The 22,764-nt window shown below is 51.4% G+C and overlaps 1 protein-coding gene across 13 annotated transcripts in view; it reads left to right on the forward strand.

Moving 5' to 3' along the window:
* The window catches only part of SLC2A9 (solute carrier family 2 member 9), a 225,401-nt gene that overhangs the window by 183,531 nt on the left and 19,106 nt on the right, over positions 1-22,764 (forward strand). For 11 of the 13 annotated variants that reach the window (XR_011437222.1, XR_011437223.1, XR_011437224.1 and 8 more), the window contains one exon: positions 14,865-14,992. The exons of the other annotated variants lie outside the window; for them this stretch is intronic. Coding sequence is in view for 7 of the 11 variants with exons in the window: in XM_023638351.2 (XP_023494119.1) it covers positions 14,865-14,992 (128 nt within the window). In the remaining 4 variants the exon portion in view is untranslated. The remainder of the gene's footprint in view (positions 1-14,864; positions 14,993-22,764) is intronic. 13 annotated transcript variants of the gene reach the window in all.

Here is a 22,764-nt window from a genome sequence, read left to right on the forward strand (position 1 = left end):
ATCTGCGCAGTGCCTTTGCCAGCAAAGGGAGCGTGTTCACAGCTCTGGGGACTAGGATGGGGACTTCTCTGGGGACATGTTATTTTTTCTCTCACAACATCCTTTATGCTCTAAGTTTGCATGAAGGGAAGAAGAAAACCAAGAATATGAAATGGCATTTCCTCCCTTTTATGCTTCCCCTGGGCATCTTGGCGTAGTCGAGAAACTGCGGGCTTTGTGCTCTTCCGTCTGTCAGGGCCCCGCTTAACAGCTGTGTGACCTTGGGCAGGCTAGCTCAGCTCTCTGAGCCGGTCCGGCTGTAACGTGACAATGATGCATAACTTGCAGAGTTGGTGTCCGTTTAAAAGAAATACCTGTAAAGTGGCTAATAAAGTGCTGACTCCTAAAAGCACTCAAGAGATGAAATGGAGGCTGTCAGAAGGATTTCCCTAAACGGCGGGTCAGCCTCCTATGCTTAAGAAAGCTGACCCCGATGGCTCACACCTCGTCAGTTGAAGCCTGTCTGCGGGGGAGTCCCCTCAGTTGCTCCGCGTCTCCCAAGGCCACGGTCGGAGACTTGAGCCTTCACCAAATCAAACGAGCCTTCATGGGGAGAGCTGGTTCTGAGAGGGCATCGAACTGCACGTCGTTGGGGTTGTTTTCCTGAGCCGGGGGCCGCCTCCCACAGAAAGGCTCCCCGCCGTGCAGCCTCATTTCTCAGACGGTCTGGAAGGATCCGGTCCCGTGGACGTGCTGCCTCCCCTGCGGGTCCCCTGTGCGCACCCAACTTCTCCAGTTAAATAAAACAGGGCTGGAAATTCAGAACCAGGCTTGTTAGAATTAGGTCTTGAAAGAGCCTACGGGGGACCTCTCTTTTTGAGAAAAAAAGCATGAGCTTCAGTGCAGGCATTTTCCAAAGTCTATGCTGGCTGTCGACAGCACATTTTTTCCCTCTTTTACTTATTCTCAGTTATGTCCCAAATTAATTCCTTCAACAAAAGATTTTGAACGCCCATTACGTGCAGCCACTGCACCTCATACTGGGGATGCAGAAACGGAGTCAGAGGCGTTTTCCGTCCTTGCGGAGTTCATAATCTAATTAAGAAGACAGCCACTCAGACTGATAATTACAGACCAGCGGGGGACCTGCCAACTCTGGGGGCGTGACTGTCGAGCACAGTGAGAGGAGCTGGGTGAGTGAGGTTGACAGGGAGTGCACTTGTTCATTTAAAAGTGCTTATCAGGCAGGGGCTGGCCCCGTGGCCGAGTGGTTGAGTTCGCGCGCTCCGCTGCAGGCGGCCCAGTGTTTGGTTGGTTCGAATCCTGGGCGCGGACATGGCACTGCTCATCAAACCACGCTGAGGCGGCGTCCCACATGCCACAACTAGAAGGACCCACAACGAGGAATACACAACTATGTACCGGAGGGCTTTGGGGAGAAAAAGGAAAAAATAAAATCTTTAAAAAAAAAAAAAAAAAGTGCTTATCAGGCAGTTCCTATGTTGACCCAGCACAGGAGGGACCCTGGTGAATGACTCAGCGATGTGGTCTTTCCTCTTGGACCTTACATCTCAAGGTGACCTCAGACCCCGAGCTGCCCCACCACAAATGCAGAGTTACAGAACCCTGACCAGTAAACTGATAAATCCTTTAAGGTTAGTGACAGGGGCTAAGAAGGAATAAATAGGCTGAGGGGCTGGAGTGATGGAGGGAAAGGCTGCTTTAGTGAGGGTGGACGGGAGCAGGCTCTGGGAGGACCTAGTACTGGAGGCAAGACTTGGATACTAAGAAGGAAGAGCCCTGGGAGGATCTAGGGGAAGAATGTGCAAAGGTCCTGAGGCAGGGACTTGCTTGAAAGGTTCAGGCATGGCTGGAGTGTTGTTAGCAAGAGAAAGAGATGAAGTCGGAGGGATAGCAGGGGCCTGATGATGGAGGATCTCGTAACTTCTTGGTAAGACTTAAGATTTTATTTTCAGTGCAGTGGGAAGCTATTGAAAGTCTGAGGCAGAAGAGGGATTTGGTCTGTCCTCAGAATGTGAGAGCTGCGTTTATGTTTGCAATCGTTCATAATCACCTGCTATGCGCCTGGCTCCACCCTAGGCCCCAGGGATACAAACATGAATAAGACTCATCTAGTGGGGAAATGGTTGGTTCATTCATTCATCCATTTGCCAATATTTATAGAGCTCTTATACTCTGTGCCAGAGAGTGCTAGAGAGTGTTCTAGAAATTGGGGCAGCACATGGAACAAAATAGACAACGTATCTGCCCTCAAGGAGGCTTACAGGAAACACCTCACAATAGGATGTAAGGCAGTGACGAGTGCCCTGGAGGAAGGGCGTGCAAAATGGGCGGAGGGAGAGTAGAGGAGGACCGGGCGGCCAGGGATGGCCTCTGTGGGGAGGTGGTGACGGAGCGGAGACCTGAGAGATGAGAGGGAGGCAGCCATGCAGATACCTGGAAAAGAGGGATCCAGGCAGAGGGAACAGGCAGTGCAAAGACCCTGTGTGTAATTCGGTGCTCAAGAGGGAAGCTCGGGGTCAGCTGGAAGCTCCCCAGGTGCACAGGCCGGCCCTCAAGGAGGACTTCCCAGGGAGGTGACCTCTGAGCCACAGCTTGGGGGATGACCAAGATTCAAATCTGAGCTGCACTGAATAACCTGACTCTTTCTTTCACAAAGAGTGAGTTCCCCATCACTTGAGGTATGCAAGGAACTTTGTTGATGGGATCCCATAGAAAGGAGCCAGGTTGACCTGGAGTCCAGCCCTAGCTGGGAGGGGCGTAGCCCAAGAAGGGACATTCTGCTGGGGGAGGCTTACAGTATGATTGCTAAAGATGCAAAACGAGTGAGGGGCTTGAGGCCAGGTTCAAATCCAGCCCTGTGCTGGGGAAGGAGGGTTTCGGCTCATCGTTTACTATTCCTCCCACTGCTCCTTCGGCCATTGGCTCCATCCTTTATTCTTTTCTAGATACTCTCATGCATTTGTTCAGGCACTGATTCGTGCATCGCCTCCCTTCACTCCACACCCCCTCACTGAGCACCTCGTCTGGGCCAGGCCTGTTGCTTTGTTGTTCATTGATCCTTGGGGACGACAGGTGGCATCCGTCAGGGGGCTGGGGCTGTGGGCGCACAGAGGAAGGAGCCAGAAGCCTGGGAGGAAAGGTAGTGATGTGCGGTGAGTTTTAAAAGGTGAGAAGGAGTTTTCCAGGCAGACAGGGGTGGAGGAGAAGGAAAGGGAAGGGATTCCACGCCAGGAGACCACCTGGTACGGGCCAGGTGCCGTTGGGAGCCGCAGGCTGTCCCCCTTTGCTGCGGGCTCAGTGGCTTTGCCCTTTGAGACAAGGCTGGAACTTCACGTGGCAGAAAGAACAGGCTGTGGAAATGGGCCAGCGGAACAGCTGTCGTCCCACTCAGCAGGAAGGTTTCTGCTCCCCACGCTCAGGAGCCAGGGCTGAGTGGAGCCCGAGGGGTTCAGCCCTTTGATCCGGAAATGGCTCAGCCTGTCACAGCCAACCCCGGGATGAACACACAGCCCGGCCACTCGTTCTGCAAAGAGAGTGCTCCCTGCCTTCCACCAGGAGCTGCTTTTATCTCAGCGTTAACATCTCCTGCAGCAGCCAGAGCTGTGGGCAGTGCACCTTTGAGGAAGACACCTGGAAAAGAAAAATAAGCTCACCTCACCATATGAGAGGCTCTCAAGAGAAGTCAGAAAACGTCTGAAGGCCCGATGAGGTCCTGTGGGCACAGAGTGCTTCAACTTTGTGGCCTGTGATCTATTCGGGAGCTCTCTGGTCTTCTGTTTTAATCATCTGTGCGTGGGCTTCCTTCTCTGTGCTCCCTCACTCGGCCTCACAGCTGGGGTGGTGAGGAGACCGTGTGAGGAATCCTGTCTCTGCCACATATTAGGCAGATGACCTTGGGCAAGTCACCTTTCTGTGCCTCAGTCTCTCCGTCTGTAAAGTGGGGATAATCCCACCTACCTCAAAAGAGTCATAGGCACCTTAGAATCCATCACTATAACTCTGCCTGGGCGGTGATAATGCAGGTGCTCAGCACATGGTGGCTATCATCTTATTGAAGAGGTGCACCTTGACAGAGAAGATTCCATGGAAAGTCCAGTAGACCTGGACTTGAATCCCATCTCTGCCACTGACGTACCAGCTGTGGGACCTTAGCTAAGAGTTCTGACCCGGGCCTCATTCCCTCATTGGTCGTTTGCCTGGGACAGTCTCATTGTACCTGATATCCTGATGTGACCCTCTGACTCTCTGAAGATGTCCACATTTGGAAAATGAACCATATGGTCTCCCCACCTATCCATAAAATGGGCATGACATTGCCACCCTCCAGGACTTCTGGGAGAATGAAAGAAGAGAATGCAAAGGAAAACTGATAAACCTGAAAATGCACCCCACCCCCCACCCCACCCCCACCCGCCATCAGCCAGCCTTGGTAGAGTCTCATTTACAGAAATATCAGTCCGATATCCAAAAAGAATGAGCAATTTAAATTCTCCCACAGCCGGTCATGAAGAGGCCATTCGCAGCATGCAGCAGAGTTTGCTGGAAACTTCGTTTTCTGTTTCTCTGGATGTCAGCATCGCTAAGGGATTGAGTTGCTGCAAAGCTCAGCTCCTGCCCACTCTGGGCTTCCGGATCTCCCTCTCGTTCTAAGCCCTGTGCTTTCCCCGGCTCTCTCTTCTCCTTCTGCTCCGTCCTTCTTTGTGTAGATGGATTCAGTCTCTCTGAAAATGCTTACGACCCGGTATCTTCTCTTTCCCCTGTCTCATGTGCTCAATGACCCCTTTTAAGCAATCAAGAAGTAATCAGGTTGAGATAGCACTGGGATGAACCACAGCCCTAGGGATTTCTGAGATGCGGGACGTTCCATTTGTTAAGCTGGATCGAGTTGGTCACCCTGGATGCCCCTGCAGTCTAGATTATAGATCAATAAGAGTTCAGAGAAGGACAGGCTGCTGGGGACTTCAGTCTTGGGCAGAGCAGGACTTTGAAAAACTTGGATGGGTTTCCCCAGAAAGAGACCCTAAGACAAGGGCCCAAAGGAAGCAGCTTATTCAGGGGATGACTCCAGAAATCCCCGGCAGGGGAGCAGGCACGTGAGGTGGAAAGAGAAGGCAGCCATAAGAAGGTGCTGAATGGAACAAGTTACTGTCGTGGGAACCCAAGCAGAATCCTGCCAGAGAATCTGAAAATGGGAGGAAGGACACCTCTCAGAGTCATCCCCGAGGAAGTACTTACGCCAGCTCCCTGTGGTCAGTCCTGGAGGAAAAAGGTGTCAACTCTCCATCCCCCTGGCTTGCAGAAGCCGGACAAAGCCCTCTGCACGGGTGCTGGAGGCAGGCGGGGCCAGCTGCGCTGAGACTCACAGGAGGACCATGGAATCAGGACAGGCCCTAACCGCATCTGCTTCAGCATTCCAGGGACGAGCAGAGAACACCATGACCCCGCAGGACTGAGGATACCAGGGACCGTGGCTGCCCGGGGCTGTGTCCTCACTGCCCAGCCCAGCGCCAGCCCAAGCAGACACTCAGTAATTCGTGTTCACTGAATGAATAAACAAACCCATTCATTCCACGTATGGGAAAACCAACGCCCAGGCTGAGGTACAACTGCCTCGAGTCACTGTAATGCACTGTGTCCCCAGGGTCCTTGACCTTATTCCAGGCAGCACCCACACCCAAGACCCTTCCCTGTCCAGTCACCCTGGCTCGTCTGTTTTAACACCCCCCCGAGTGCTCATCCCAAAGGAAGAATGTCAAAGTGTGCCGTGAGAACTTACTACCAAGACCCCTGACCTCTGTCTTTATTGAAATGCAGACGCCGACCAAGCTTAGGACAGATCCTCTGAGTGTGGTCAGCCCGTCAAACGGAACACATCCCTGTGGCTTTCCCCTGATGGATTTTAATTGCGTTTTTTACCTATGAATTAGCTGTCCACACTCAGCAGGATGTGGCAGCTCCTCGTTTTTAACTAGAATTAGCAGAGTCGTTTTGGCCTCTACGTGGCTCGTTTGCTCCCGGACTCCTCAGAAACAGCCTCTCCCCTAGGATCTCTAGGATGGAGACGTTCAGACCTGAGGATGCTGCTTAAAAGGCCACATTAGAGAAATGCCATGGGAATGAAGTCTGTCGAACATCCTGATTGGTAGTCAAGAAGCGGAATCACTTTATGTTTCGGTGAAGCCGAATCTGGGAGGAATTTAACGGAGTCACGTGATGGATCCTGTGCAACTTCAAGGCGGACCCCAGAGGATGGTTGTTAATGACACTGAGATGCATGAAGTGCTTTTTCTCACACATTTTTCCTATTTTTTCTCACGTTCTTAATTACTGTCCCCTAGCCAGTGTCCCTGTCCGCCTCCCCACCCTTCCTCTGCTGACCCCTGCTCCACTCCGCATCAGGGACCACTCTCCAAATCCCCGATCTGATGGCAGCGCTCTCCTGCTGAAACCCTTCAGCTGGCCTGCTGCATCTCCCACCTACAGACTCCTAACACCCTGCATGGCGGTGTAGGCACTCTAGGATCCGCCCAGCAACTTCTCCAGACAATGCCTGTGCTGCCCCACTCCCCCGTCTCAACCTGAGTTCCCACCAAGCAGGTACCCGCTCCCGTGTAGCACTCCTTTGACCACATAATGAAGTGCCACTCACCCTTAAAGGCCTGTGTAATTGGCGTCGTTTCCTAGTCATTCATCCATTCAGCAAATGTCTATGGAGCCCAAACGTGTATTAAGGGACACGATTTGCTACAGGGAAAGCAACAGCGAGCAAAAGAACCAAGTTACCTGCCATCAAAGAGCACGATAAACGAGCAAAAGAATAAAGAAATAAAAAGACGATGATTCCACCCATGGAAGGACTCATGGTGGCAAAGGGACGTCCTTCTTCTGTCTGGTTAAATGCATGCTCGAGTCTCACGCCCCTCCTAGAGAAGCCTCCCTCCCATTTCTCTATAGACGAGAACACTGAGAGCCGTCCATACGACCTGCCTGTGGTCACACAGGCTGCAAGAGTGGTTTATCTGACTCTGAAGCTGGAGGTCCCAGCCGCCTCAGCATGGTGATAATTTACTGTGTGCCAAGCAAGTGCTATAACCAGCTTTACCAAGATTTCAAATAGCTCACCTGAATTAGAGGTGGGGAAACTGAGGCTTAGAGAAGGACCCAAGCATCCCACCTTCTCATCCGTGGAGCCAGAGGTGCCCACTGAGAGTCAGGACAGGATGAGCGTCTGCAAGGGGTCACTGGGGACCACCTGCCCCATCTCCCATCCTTCCCTAGCTGGAAGCACAGACCTGGGGAGGTGGGTGTCCAAGCTCCTCTCAGAGACCAGAGGACAGACCTGCCTTTTCCCTGTCTGGCTGAACAGGCGTCCTCCGAGGTGAGGAGCTTCCGAGCGGACAGCGCCCCTTCAAAATGATTGTATTTAATTTAAAATTTTTTAAAAGCTATTTTTAAAAGCTGGTGCTTATTCGAGGACAAAGTAACATATGGACATGCTTGTGGAGATTAGTAAGAGGCTTTAGGCATTTTAAAGGACTTCTGAAATTGATGATAGTGGTTCCCTTAGAGGAATTTTAGTAAAATGAATTATAGAAAAGTTTGGACAGTTGCTTTTTATTTCTTTTATGCAAAAATGAAATAAAATTGGATGTTTTACTCAGGTACCTGGCAGGAGTCAGAAAACAGAAAAGGAGGGAGGGGCTGAAGGCCGGGTGCTGGGGAGCTTGTGGGGAGCAAAGATAACAGAGCTGTCTGAGGGGTTCCCCAGGCTCACATCGCTAAGCTTGTTTCATTTAATCCTCAAAACAATGTTGAGGTAGGAACTATTGTTATGTTCATTTCATAGATGAGAAAATTGAGGACCATAGACATAACGTTCCTGTGGGCACATAGCGAAGAAGTAGCTGGGGATTTAAATCAGGTTTATCTCCTTGAGCAGAAAGAAAGGAGGTTGCCGGAAGAGAACAGGTGTCAGGTGGTTCCTCGCGGTAGACACCAGGGGGCGCCGCTGTCCCAGACAGCTTGGTTGTTGACAACAGCTGAGCCACAGAACAGATTAACCATGGTGTTACACCCCATCCATGCTCTGACCGCAGTGTTACACCCCACCCATGCTCTGACCACAGTGTTACACCCCACCCATGCTCTGACCACAGTGTTATACCCCATCCATGCTCTAACCACAGTGTTATACCCCATCCATGCTCTAACCATAGTGTTACACCCCATCCATGCTCTAACCATAGTGTTATACCCCATCCCATGATCTTAACCATGGTGTTATGCTCCCACTCCTGAGGCAAATACTAAAGTAGGCTCTAAGATACCTTATCTTAGAGGCCCATTACCGCAGCGGTCACCGGGAAGTCTAACACTTAAAGAACAGATGACGGTGGCAGAGACTCATATGCCCCTCCCCAAACCCCTGCTGCCCCCTTTCAGTGCGTCCCCATCAGACCTACAACTGCCACCAGGTGCACCTTCCTGTCTGAGCCACAGCCCACTTGGCCCATTCTCATGGCTGCCAGAAGTGCTGCCCAAGGAGCAGCCCTCCACCGATGGCTACAGGCCTGGGGGATAAGTGCCCAGCTCCCTTGCTCCCCAGGTCGGATGACTCTGAGATGTGTTTTCTGTATAGTTTCCCAAGGGTCCCAAATGGATTAAGCCCTCGTGGTCCACAGTGGTGACTTGCTGATAACACACCTTTTATTCGCTTCCTTCAGCTACCCACACACTTACCAGTGTGTCCTGGGATCAATTCTCACATACACTACTTGTCAGGGTCTGCTTCTGGGGGAATCCAGAATAAGTAGCCAAATAAAATAACAAATGAGAACCAAATAAGATAATGAGATATGTTGACCAAGAAACGTAACCATTTGGGGCTTACTTTCAAAGTTTAGGCTGTATTGTGCTCTTAGGCAATCGAAGTTGAGTACTGTGGTATGAAGCGAGCCCCGTGCGAGGCATGTTGGCTACAGAGGAAACAGCAGCACGAATCCATCACCATCTTCTGTCCTTTTGAACGGAGGCACAGTCAAAAGAACGCCGGATTAGGAGTCAGAAGAGTCAACAGTGTCCTAACTCTTGCAAGTGGGACTCATAACACGGCTGAGGCTCTTCATCTTCCAGAGCCCCGGTTTCCTAATCTGTAGGCACAATTCGTAACTCATACTTTGGTCGTGAAGAAAGATTCAGTGAGATAAGGCATGCAAAATCTTTTTGTAAACAAAAAGTGTCCACAAAATAGAGGTCCTCAAACTGGAGAATTTTAAAGAAGGCGTTCCCTTGTCAAGATCCCTTACAAGAAGGGGTATCTCCAGCTGTCCTTTATGTTGAAGCATGTCATTTTAAGATGAGCAGCACCTACACATCTACCACCAGAAACACGAATACCTCACCTTTAAGAGACAAATTACCAAGGGATTTTGGGTAAATATGGTCATGGATAGCCTTGTTCCAGAATCCCCCTCCCACAAATACCCAACAAAATGAGCTACAAATAAAAAGTTCTTTTAAAAAGCCAATAATAACAAACAAACAAACCTTTACATGGAAAAAAAATGGCCAGCAGCAACCAAACAAGGAAGCATGCCAGAACTGAAAACTGGCAGCCAATGAAGGATAATTCTACTACAGTATATTCTGTCTCCACTCTTCAGCCACAGCACTGACCAGAAAAGGGGATTCAAAGAAACCCCTAAGAACTCTCACTGACATCCCTGATTTGTGGGGGAAATAGAGTGAGGAGGTGAGTCAGCGATCCTGGGGGAAGATTAAAAAGATGCCTTCCGCACAGCAGCCCTTGCCAAGGCCCTGGGGCTTCTCATCTCCCAAGACTTTGTCCTAATTTGAGGACACCAATTGAAGCCCGCAGAAGTAGAATATACTCCTGACCTCGTGGAGTGGGTGCTGGTGCATGTCACTGCACAAAATCTCAGAGGAGAGAGAGCAGAGCCCAGATCCTCCAGAAACGGCTGCCCACAGCCCTAACCAGGTTCCTTCACACCCCACCCCCATCTTTGATAGAAAAGTTACTGAAAGACAGTGTTCCCATTGCAAACTGGGACTTGAAAGACAAGACAATACAAAAGAAGATAAGAAGAAAAGGTGTCGAAGTTGAATCACCTACCGTATGGAGCACATGGAAATCTGGATGGAGCAGCTCACTCTATGTATAGGAAAGACGTAGACGAACGGCCATAGGGAATGCACTAACACGGGGCACTAAAAGGAGGAAGAAAATAAGGGAGGGAAAAAAGAAAGAAGGGAAAAATTGCCCAGAGCGTGCGAAATCTATACAGAAAACAAGAGAATACAGTCATTCAAGAGATGATAGATACAGAAGAGAGACAAAGTTGATCCAACATAAGGATAATAAGTGTCTCTGAAGTACAGAAGCCAACACATAGAACAGAAGTCGTTTTCAAGAACAATGTAGGAAGTGAATGAAGAGTAGATCTCGAGCCAGCCGTGATGGCCTAGTGGTTAAGTTTCAACACTGTCACCACTTCGGTGGCCTGGGTTCTGATCCTGGTTGTGGAACCACACCATTCATCTGTCAATAGCCATGCTGTGGTCATGGCTCACCTAGAAGAAATAGAAGGACTTACAACTAGAATATACAACTAAGTACTGGGGGTTTGGGGAGGAAAAAAAAAAACGAGAGAAAGATTGGCAACAGATGTTAGCTCAGGGCAAATCTTTCCCAGCAAAAAAAAAAAAAAAGAGTGGATCTATAGTTCAAACAACACACTGTGTTCCAAGAAAGATTGTTACAGGGAGAGCAACATAGCTGATCCATCACAGTTAATGAATAGTCAAGCTAATAACTTCAAGGATAAGGAAAGATTTCTTCAGGGCTTTAGGTAGAAAAAACCAATCACCTAAAGGAGAAATATTAGACTAGCTCTAGGCTTCTTTATAGCAGCATTCAATGTCAAGGCCAAGTGTCAGATACAGATGGAGATCATACCAGATGGAAGGTTTAGGGATGACTTTTGTTTGCTTTTTATGCCTTTCTATAATGTATGCTTTCTTTAATTGTTTAAAATGGGCAAATATTACTCATGATACAAACAATCAGAAATAAATAATAAAACTATTTTCATTTTGAAAAACAAAACAAAAATCTAGGATCTACCAGAAATCCATTCTGTTTCCATATCAACACCCATTCTTTCTCATTTTACCCTGGATTTAAAGAAACAGACCATGAGAGACTCAGGAAATCAGGTCACCAGTGCCTTCAGACAAAAGAGAGAGAAATGAACTCCAGGATTTGGGAGAGCGTTGGGGTGAAACCATGAAGACTGCTAAGTTTCTTTCACGTGTTTTAAAGGATGTTGTCTTAGACTCGTTTGCACCGCAATGGAGCAATTAAGACTCACCCTTGGGAGTCACCCAGCCTTGAGTTGGCATCCCACTGGTCATGTGATCTTGAGGAAATTACTCAACTTTCTTAGACCTCGGTTTCTTTATATGTTAAATGGGAAAAATAATAGTAGTAACTGCCACAAAACAGTGATAATTAAATGAAATAAGGTATGTAAAGTGCTTTTCACAGTGCCTTCCACTTAGCTACCATCGCCACCATCAGCAGCCGCAGCAGCACCATTATCATCTCTACTATCATCGTTACCACCATCATCGTCATTTCTGCCATCATCATCATCATCACAAGTATCATCATCACCATCATCATTCATCATCATCATTCCTGGCTAAGAGACCTTTGGCATGTCACTCCCCTTCTCTGAGCTTCGACTAGCTCATTATAAAATGGGGGGAATAATGCAGAGGAGTTTTAACTTATTATTATAGTAGCTAACCCTTACTGACTGCCTCTCATGTGCCACACTTATACTAAGTGTTTGCATACAGTAGTTCATTTAATCCTCAGAAACACCCCCAGTAGCAAGTCCCTACTGTCATCACTTCACAGGTGACAGACCTGAACTCTAGCGAGGTTTGCTGGAGCCAGGACTTAAGCCTGTTCCTACTGACATCAGAGCCCAAGTGCCAGCCCAGCATGGTTCACCACCTGTTCTGGTTGTTAGCTTCAAGGGAGATAATGGGAATGAAAACCCCTCGGCACAAGGGGCTGTGCAAGCTCCTCTTGGTTGCTTATCTTTGCCCTCAGGGGGTGGCCTGAAGGCCCAGGGAAGGAAGGAGACAGGGGCTTTGATGTCGATGTACCCTGAACTCCATGGTGTCTTGACCGCTCTTCCATCGATCCTGCAGACCTTGACAGAGCGCCTCGTATGTGTGTCCCAGGTGCTGTGCTGGGAGCAGGGGCCAGAAGCAGTAAACAAGTCATGGTCCCAGCCCTGAAGCAACAAAGAGGTGTGCATGCGGGGAGGCAGGTTTGTCCACATTCTGTCCATCGTAGGCTGAGGTACCAGCACCGGAAGTTATCCGCAGCTGCTTCCAAACACACCTAGGGAAGTCGAGGGAAGTGAAACCCCAGCCCTCAATCCCATCCAGGCTTCAGAATAGCCGTGAGCTGACCCCCTAGGAGATGCTGCAAGGTTCCCAGCGGTGTTGGAGGCAGGACCAGATGGGTGCGTGACACAAACACTTTCTGACAATGAAATGTCACACGCTCTATAGACCTACAGTCTGGTTTTAGCACATTTCGATGTGTAACCGTTGTTCTCGCACATTTTGATAGATAGCTTTAAGATATGGAGAGTCCACTTTCTGTGTGGTCAACAACATACCAAATCTCTTCAAAATCAAATTTTGAGCATTTAATTCAAGTACGTAAATATTGATCGAGTATCTACACTCTGTCAAAGATGCCAGGCGGATGGAGATGCTGCCTGTCCTGGAGGGCTCACAGTCTCGTGGGGAGTGAGGGGGTGCGCCATTCTGAGGCATTTTTGACGTGTCGGAGTCTTAGGCCTGCTGGCAGCATGGTGAGGTGATAACGATGAGTGCTGGGGACAGACGCAGGCTTGAGCTGGTCCTGGCTCTGTGACCTTAGGTTGCTTGGGTGGACTTGCTGATGAGTGTTGGGGTTGTGTGCACTGCTCACAATGAAAGCGTTGCCTCTGTGGGATGGAGAGTTTCTGAATTCAGCCCCTTCCTTCCGTCCATACTACCACCATCCGGGCGCTCTAGACGGCCATTGCCTCCTCCTTGCACTGCCCAACAGCCTCCTGCATCCACTCCTACACCCTCCAGTCCTTTCTGCAAGCACAGTGATGTCTGCGAAATGCAAATTGACCACATAAACCCCTGCTTGAAACCCCTCGTTGGTTTTCTTCGTTAGCAAACCCCTCTCTTGATCTACAACAGACTACCTAACTGGCCCTGCTCACCTTCGCCACCTCACCCCATCCCTCCCAACCGTCCCTCAGGCATCCAGATAGCTTGGCCTCTGCTCTAGACCTTGACCCAATCCCTTTCACCCTTCAGGGCCTCTGCCCTCCCCTCCCTCCACCCAGCACGATCTTCCCCAAATCTTCACAAGCTGCATCTCCTCCTTCAAATCACATCTCAGCTATCACCTCCCCAAAGAGCCCCCCCAGACCCCTACTCACACAGACCCTCCCCCGTTGTCCTGTGCATTCCCTCCAGAGTGCTCATCGCCTGTTGTAATTATTTATTCATTCACTCACTTCTTTTTTAATAAATGAGTCATCTTTTCTCTCCTACCAGACGAGGGAGTCCCTTGAAGGCAGGGACATTGTCACTCTCATCCACCACTGTGGGACGAGCCCTAGCACAGTCGTTAACCATGGAGTGTCGATGGAAGGAAGGGCTCCAGCCTCCTGGTTTCCAAACCATTCATTGTCCCCTAGAGTTTGGTGAAGGTCCCTTAGGGATTTCCCTTCCGCTGCCTGCCCTGTCTTGTCTGTGGAGTGCCTGGAAGGAGATGTGATGGGCAGAAGAGGGCCTCAGGTTGGGATGGGGCTGCATACAGGACCCTAGTGGTCATGCTGAGCCACAGGTCCTGAGTCTGGGCCCAGGACCCAACTCAACTCTCATTGATTGGGACATTCAGGAAGAGGGGGGTGCAGACCTCAGATTCTCAGCCAGGTGTGGTATGTGGAGGTCATGTGGAAACCTGTGGAAGCAGTCTGGGTCGCCATGGCAACTAGGAGCACTTCTGGCACCAGGAAGCGAGGGGTGATAAGCATCCTGCAAATGCACAAAACAGCCTCTCAAAATAGAGAATTGTCCGGCCCCAATGCCAGTGACGCTTCCACTGAGTAACACATGCTCCACTGCCAGGGCGACTCAGGGACTGGGGTCACCGCACATCCAATTGAGGGGAGAGAAGAAGGACAAAAGGACATCCAGCTGGGCAGGGGCTCTCCTCCTCTCTCAAGCAGGGACTAGCAGAGAAACGCTGAGATTCGGAGGTCAGAGCCCCAAGCCTGAGTTCTGGCTCTGCTACTCATGAGCTGGGTGACCCTGGGTAAATCAAATAACCTCTCTGGGCTTCAGTTTTCTCACCCAGGGAATATGGCAGCCAATTCCTGCCTGACTCAGTTATTCTGAAGATTAAATTACAAACATTCTTAACACTATATATTCAGTAAATGTCAGTGGCCTCGTAAGTCAAAGTTGTACACCTAGTACTCGATTTCAAAGGCATTTGGAGAGCTGAGAGGTTGATGAATCTCTCCTTTGGATGGGCCAGGTCAGAGAAATTATCTTCATCCCTTTAGGAGGTAAGGGCTGTAGCTCCAGCTCCCACTCCCGAAGCCGGCACTCACGCAGGAAAGCCGGCTCTTCCCGGAAGGTGCTCCCTGCCACGGGGGCGGGTCGAAGGCCTGGCAGGTGGAGAAGGATGCTGGCAGCCTGGCCCTCTCAGGGGGATTAATTCCACACCCTGGCTCTCGTCACAGGCGGCATCCCGTTCATCCTCACTGGCGAGTTCTTCCAGCAGTCCCAGCGGCCGGCTGCCTTCATCGTCGCGGGCACCGTCAACTGGCTCTCCAACTTTGCTGTCGGGCTGCTCTTCCCGTTCATTCAGGTATGACTGACAGGGCGCCTGCCCCTGGGAGCCCCTCTGATCCGCAGCCCCCTGAGTGACGGGCGGCTCACAGAGCAGAGGCTGATGCTCTCCCAGCTGCAAACCCACGCCGTTGTCCTAAGCAAGGGGGAAGTGTGCTTGGCCCAGACCTTTCATCCTCTCTCTCTCCTCCCGCACCTTCCAGGAGCTGCCCCTCCATGCTAAGGGCTGCCTCGGAAGGAGTGGGCTTCCCGTTACTGCGGGTATGCAAGGAAACCTAGGTTAGAATCTCAACCCACAACCTACTCCTCATTTTTGCAATGTGCTTGTCGCTGTGTTAGACAAAGTCCATATGAGTTCCAGTGTACACTGTGACCCTGCCACGTGTTTAATATCCTCATTGTCGTCATCATAACCACAGCTAATGGGGTGCTTGTCCCAAGGGTGACAGTGATTGACAGGAAAATGCTAACTCTGGAATTGGGTACAAGTTGTTTTTGTGTAGGTAAACAATCCGTTCATTCGCCTGCTCCTTAAGTCAGCACGCACTTACTGAGTCCCTGCCGCGTGCCGGGCACTGTGTCAGGCAGTGGGGATAGGGTGGGAACAAAAGTCTGTGTTCCTTTTCAGTCCTGGAACTGAAAAGGGAAGTGACAGAGGCGGACGTGCTGCTTTAGAAGGGGCGGTCAGGGAAGGCGCGCCCTCCTGGGTGCCCTCATTCTGCCTCTCACGGACCAGGAGACTGGAGCTGAGAGATGCAGGGACTTCCCAAGGTGCCCCCACTGGGATAGACAGCATCAGGGCTGGGCCCCAGTCTCTCATCCTCACCTTGACAAGGGCAAAAGGAGCCCTCAGTTATCAGAAGGGGACCCCATCCCAAAAGTCCATTTGAACTGGGTTTGAGTAGTTAGCTTATCTTAAAAAATACAAACAACACACACATACATCAGAAAGGCCTCCAGCCGAAATGGGATCCGTCAGACCCTTTCCTTCACGTTATGCCTGTTTGGCAAATCACAGCCCACCCCCAGCTCCTCTCGGATGGAGATGCAAGGCTGTGTCTTCCCTGAGATGCTTTCTCAGACTCGTGTGTCTGGGCCCAGGCCTATGCTTAGTTCCATGAAATGCATGCTAGCTCAGCCGACGCAGCTGGACTACTTGTCAAGGAAAGGGTGGGGGCACAGTGACCCCGACTGAGCATTCACTATGTGCCAGGTCACACGTGCGGCCGTGCCACTACACGGAAGGTCTTATTACCCCCACCTGTGGGTCAGGATGGGCTGGGGTTTGCTGCAGGAAGAAACAGCCCCCCAGTCTCAGTGGCTTTAAACCCCCAGGACCATGTCTCACTCCTGCTGGGTGTTCACTGTGGGGGATTAGAGATTCTGCCCCAGAGCTTCCCAACTCAGGGATGCTGGCTGCCAGGGCCTCTTCCCTCTGCAACAGCTGCCCCTGTGGCAGGTGCGGGGAACGTGGCCAGTGACATGTGTCACCAGCAGGCAAATTCCCTACCTGTGGGGAATGCAAACTGCCATGTGTCCCGAAGGGGACGGGTCAGAAAGTTTGCGTCCTTCCTGGTGACGGCCATGTGGTCTGCCTTCAGAGGCAGAAGGTCCGGCTCAGTGGGCTGGGAGACTCGCCCGAGGCCCCGTAGTTGGCGAGAGGGGGAACATGGTCACAGCATGGACTTGTGCCCTTTTCTCTATCCACATGGCTTTTGTGTGTTTCGAACTCCTTTCACAATGACCCGATTTCTGATGGCCTTGACGACGTGTTGTGCGGATCACCTTCATTCTAACTGGCTCTTCCAGCCGGGCACCCCACTGGCTGGAAGCTCCAGGAGCCTGAGAGGTTTCTGGGGTCACTGCTCTGCCTGGGTCACCATGCTGTGATGTGCTGGAGTGTCTGAGGGCAAAGTGGGACCAGGACTCTGAGTGGTTGCAGTGTCCCTCCTGCGAGGGCCCCGGAGGAGCACCCAAGTGAGCTGAGACTGTCACTGTGGTTGAAAGTGCAACCTAACGTGTGATCCAATGTGCCAGATTTCATAAAGAAAGTCAGCCCCTGGGCCCGCTCAGGGCCTGGCCTGGGGCAGGGGAATGAGGCCCGAGAGGGCTCGGCCCAGTTTCAGGGCTCAGGGCCTGGGGGGGATGCCACTCACCCGCAGAACTGAGGTCCCACCATGCACAAATGGCACAAGTCTGCATGCCCGTCTTACAATGTCAGACCAGCTGTTTCCTCCCAGACGTGTCAGGGGCACAGGTATCACGGGAGGGGCGTGACCACCACTACTTACAGGCTTGGATTTTGGGTTTGGGACAATGCAAGGAGAAGCGCAGGGGTGGCAAAGAAAGACGAGTGGCTGGGGAAGGCCTGGAAGGCAGGCTCTGATCTATTCCCTGGGAGGCTCAGAGCTCATCACTGCCTTTGGCATTTCGGGGCTAGAGCTGGAGAGAGACATGGCTCCTGCTCCCACGTCAAAGAGAGACCACCTCACCTGACCTTGACCTTGACCTTGACCTTGCCTGGCAATGTCTGCAGCCACATCAGGGACCTGGGCGGGTGGTCTGGAGGAACCAGGGAGCAATTCCAACCACAGATCCCCCTGCAGGAACACGCTGGGCCAGTAGCACAGTCGTGGAAAGCTGGTGGGACCACTTGAGAAAGAAGGGGCTGTGAGAAGGAGGAACCGAGGGCGGGGTGGGTCTCAGTGTGGGAAGGGAACCCCAGTGAACATGGGAACCCCTTTACTGCATCTCTGCCAGGCGGCCATCAGGCCTTCGCCTGGACTTTCTGGAAACAGGGGTCTCTGTGGCTGGAGGAGGGGCGATTCCATTGTTACAAATCCCATCCTTAGAGCGCGCTCCCTTGTACGGGCCGAGGCAATGAGTCCATGAGTGGGAACTGCTCTGTCTCCCAAACGAGGCGGCCGGAGCGTGCAGGCCAGGCACTGAGCTCCACTGAGTCCAGCTTTGTAGCACAAGGCCTTCCTTGACCCAGTGAATGGCTGGGTGGGAGCTAATGTCTGCTAGGGACCCACAGGGGGATGTGGGACACACCTGATCGCATTGACTAGGAGATTACACTGAGTGTCATGAGGGGGCCAAGATTGCACAGCTACGGAAGGGCAGGACCGACAGTCAAATACAAGTCTGTCTGGGCCTCCAGCCAAAAACCATTTAGATTTCAAAATGCAAATATTCACTCATTCATTCGTTCCAGGAACCCTTCCAGTATGTACAACCTGCCAAGCACTGTGCGAGGTGTGGGGACACACTGATGACCAGCCTGCACGGCCCTCCAGGGCTCTGAGCCAGGGTGGTGGTGGGCTGTGGGAGAGAGGACAGACATGAACCCGAGGGGTGGTCGTGCCAGGCAGAGTGGGAGAAGTCCTCCAACACCGTGTGCGCAGGACTGTAGCAGCTCTCAGCAGAGGCAGTGGTCACAACCGCAGGAGTCGGCCCAGGAGGCCTCTCAGAGAGGCGAGGAGCTCCGCTCTGCAGCGTGAGTGGAACTTAGCCCCGTACTGGAGGAGAAGGGCGTTCCACGACTTTACCATATAAGGTAACAAATAGAGGTCCCAGGGCATAGCACCTGATATCTGTGGGGGGCCCTTACTCAACCTGCCACACCTGTGTTCACATATTCATGACTCCCTTCCGTTTTGCCCCAAGTGCTGGGCGAGAATGGCGTTGAGACCAGAGGACTTCGGCTCGCATCCTGAACCTGTGTGTTAATCGCTAAATGACTGTGGACAAGTCACAGATGTGGCCCAGCCCCACATGTCTCAGCTGTACGATGCCCCACAGGGGGCAGCACTCCATAAGCTGTACACACGGGGGGCACAGTCTCATCTGCTTCTGGGGAGCCCAGCCCAAGACAAGTCATATCCGTTTTCTTCATCCAACAGCCCTGTGGACAATTATTTCCATTTTACAAATCACAAAACTGAGGCCCGGAGGAGGGAAGTGATCCAGAGCATGGGCCCCTCTGAGTGAGCTTGGCCCAGGGTCACTGTCTACCCGCTTCTATTCCATGCACTTATTGTAATTCATTTGTGAGGTAGGTGCCATTAGAGCCCCATTTCACAGATGGAGAAACAAATGCACAGGAAGGTTAAGTCACTTACCCAGGGTTGCCCAGCTAACAAGTGGTAGAGATGAGATTGGAACCCATGCAGCTCCAGGCTGTGCATTCTTAACCACGACACTATACAGTGGCCCCAAGAGAGTCACAAATCTTGACCGGTGTCTCCCATGTAGAGGGTGAGAGGTGCTAATCCAACCATGAAAATGACTCTCTGTAGGGCTCTAAATGATTGTGGATTTGTTTGTATGAAATTTCTTAAGCACATTGTTTGGGGCAGAATTATTTGGGGTAGGCTATTTAGGGTGGAGGCCGCTGATCAGGGTGAGAGAATCTGTCCCCCTTGCTGACCCGAGGAATCCCACAGCAAGCCCATGGAACGGCGATGGCTGGCCAGCTCTCCCCAGCTTTAGATGCGGGTTGGTTCTGCGCAGCCTGCAGAGCAGACCTTTATCGTCACTCCTGCTCCTGGGCTCCCGCCTCCCCCCGGGAAGAGACCCAGCAAAGGGCCTGGTGCTTCTCCGGTGCTGACCGAGGAGGCCAAGCCAGTTACCTGTAGATCCTCCACCTCACTGCACAGCAGGACAGCGATGGGTTTCGGGCTCTGTTGTAGCGCTTAATAAACGTGGAAACAGTGGTTGAGGGTTCAGGCTTATAGTCAGAGGGCCTGAGTGTCTCCTCTGCTCCTGATAAGCTGTGTGACCTTGGATTTCTCCGGACCTCTGTTCCTCATGTGGAGGTGGAAGATAATGCCAGCCTACTCAGAGGCTACTGTGAGACTAAGTTGTGTGATACTTGAAAAGCACTATTATACTGGATGGGTCACAGCAGGGGACAGGCCACGGCAGAGATGACAGAGGTGCTGGCTGGCAGATGAGCTTTGGGAAGTGGGACCTCGGGGTCTAAGGGGGCTGGAGACAGCAAGGTGGAACCACGGAACTGAGGAGTGGGGAGTGCATGCGTTGCTAGGGCTTCTGTAACAAACTACCACCAACTGAGTGGGTGAAAACCACGGAAGTTTATGCTCCTGCAGTTCTGGAGGCCAGAAGTTCAAAATCCGTCTCCCTGGGCTAAAGGCAATGTGTGAGTGAGGCCACGCTGCCTGCCGAGGCTCCAGAGGAGCGTCCGTCTCCTTGCCTTTCTCGGCTTCCAGAGCCGCCTTCCCCGCCTTGCTTGGCTGCTGGCCCCTTCCCTCTTCCTCTGTCTGCAGAGCCAGCAGCATAGATCGTGCTTCAGTGGGCCCATTGCTGCAGTGGTCACATGGCCGTCACCTTCTGTGTCGCTGCTCCCTCTTTTAAGGACAATTGTGACTGCATCTAAGGTCCACCAGGATAATCTCCCCATTGCAAGATCTTAACTTCATCACATCTGCACAGTCTCTTTGCCATCTAAGTTGACGGTCACAGGATATCAGCACCGGGATATCTTTGGGGGCCGTTATGCAGCTGACTACAGGAAGTAAGGGCGCATTTTGGAAGCAGAACTTGGACACATGATCGGGGATACCCAGAAGCCAGGCAGATGTGCTGCTGAGTCCCTGACTACTGCCCCACCCCCCACCCCCCAGCTGAGCACAGCGTGGTCCTGAGAGCCACAGGAGGCGTCATGCAGTGCCAGCTTGGAGGTGGAGGGGCTCCAGCAGATTACAGAGGAGCCCGACATGCCTAGGAGCAGGGGACAGGCTGGACATTCATGTCCTGACTCATTACTTGCTAACTACAAATAGTAATCACCTGTCTGGCTTTAATGTTAGGTGTTTGGTGTTTGTTCCATGACTGTTGGACGGGCCCCCCTGGACCTTGAGTGCTCCGCTAGGGGACTTGCACTTGATCCTGTGGATGAGAGGTGCTCAGCCCTGGAAGGGCACGAGATCCACCTGAGGAGTTTAAGATCAGTGAGTGATTAATGCCTGGGACCTGCCACCCCCATCACCAAGATTCTGAATCAATGAGAGAGGAGGGTAGAATTATCAGTATTTTTTAAAGTGCTCCAGATGATCCTGCCATGTCAGCAGAGTTGAGAACCCCCGATGCAGATGTTTAGGAAACAGTGAAGGGGGCCAAGCAGTGGAATGAGTGATCAGATTTGTGTTTCAGGAAGACCCTTCTGGCTGCCTGGAGGCTGGATTGGAGAAGGCAGACTGTGGGCAGGGAGACCTGGGGGCTGGCATTTTCTGTCATCTACAGGAGAAATGGCGCTCAGGCTTGGATTAGGACAATGGCCAAGGGGAGGGTTCAGTCAGGCACAGAGTAAATCCACTTTGCTGAGTGGGGTGGGGGAGCTTGCAGGAGGCAGCACCTGGGCCAAGACGCAAGCCCTCGCTGGGCAGACAGCTAAGCTGGTGACAATGACCCTGCCATCAGGGCAGCTCATGAGGATGGTCTGCCTCTCCTACAGATATGGTCCAGCATCAGCTGATCAGCACTGCTGCCTTCAAAGTTGAGCTCATGGCACAGATACCTCTGGACTGGTCCACAGAAAGATTTCTGCAGTTTAAACAAGGCCGTGGGCGTCATCAGGAGGGGAAACAAGGATTTTAGTCGCCAGAGAAGGCCCATGTGAGGGCCATTTGATAGCCAGGCCTTCTTTCCGCCTACAGCCTGCCCCTTTCAGCCAGCTCGTTCCCTTCCTTGCTCAGTTGTCTCAAGTCATGGAAGTGCTAATTGATTGTCAGTCTGTTCCCAGGAAGGATGTCCACGGGTGTGACACAGGCCTCACAGTTCAAAAGTTCAGCAGTACAGCGTCAAAAAAATGTTGAGTCTCTGCTTCCTTCCTATTCATAGAAAGGGTATTTTATAGGTCAGTAGTTTTTTAATATTTTCGCCCATCGAACCCTTTGTGTAAGCAAAAACTTTCAAACTTAAAAAAAAAAGAGGGGGCAGTGAATAGGTAAAATGCCTAACACGGTTCCAAGAATCAAATGTGAAAGTAAAACTGAAAATCCAATGGAAGATAAAAAGGAAGGGATCATCGTGACCAGGCTGGGGAAAGACAAGACCCTAAAAGGCCAAATGATGAGGAGAGAAGGGATGGATTCAGTGATCTCAAAATGAAGGGTTTCCACCCAGTGAGGGACGGCAAGGTCAAGGGTGCCGCAGACAAGGACTGAGAGGAGCCATGGGGAACCTCTAAATTGATCAGGATTAGTGCCTAGAATATCAAGGAGCTCCTGTCAGCCAACAATGAAAAGACAGGAGTCCTGCTAGGAAAGTGGGTCAAGAAGAAGACAGTGCGCTTCCCAGAACGAGAACCCTAAATGGTAACATGCAGAGGAAGAGATGCTGTAAAATAGTTTAAATCAAAGAACAGCAAATGAAAACAATAACACAGCTCTGTGTATTTGCACAATTATCAAAATTAGAAATTTACAGAGTACCACGTGTTACCAAAGATGCAGGGAGTTGGGAGCCCTCCTGCACCGGTGGAACAGTCTGTTGGCAATTAATCAAATTAAGCATCCGTATACCCCATGACCCCAAATTCCACCCCTAGTTAGATATCCCAGAGAAATTTTTGCCCAGGTCCGTGAGATGGGCTGCACAAGAATACTAACTACGGCACTGTTTGTGGCAGTGAGGAGTGAGAGGTAACCTGGTAGCCATCCTTTGAGGAACACATACATAGAGCAAGAAGGTGCACACTGCAAAATAGGTGCGCTGCAGTGAGAAGCACCTTCAGCAGCAGTGAATACAAACCTAAACCCAGTGCTG

The sequence above is a fragment of the Equus caballus genome, chromosome 3, assembly GCF_041296265.1.
Source record: "Equus caballus isolate H_3958 breed thoroughbred chromosome 3, TB-T2T, whole genome shotgun sequence".
In the NCBI taxonomy this organism is placed as follows: Eukaryota; Metazoa; Chordata; class Mammalia; order Perissodactyla; family Equidae; genus Equus; species Equus caballus.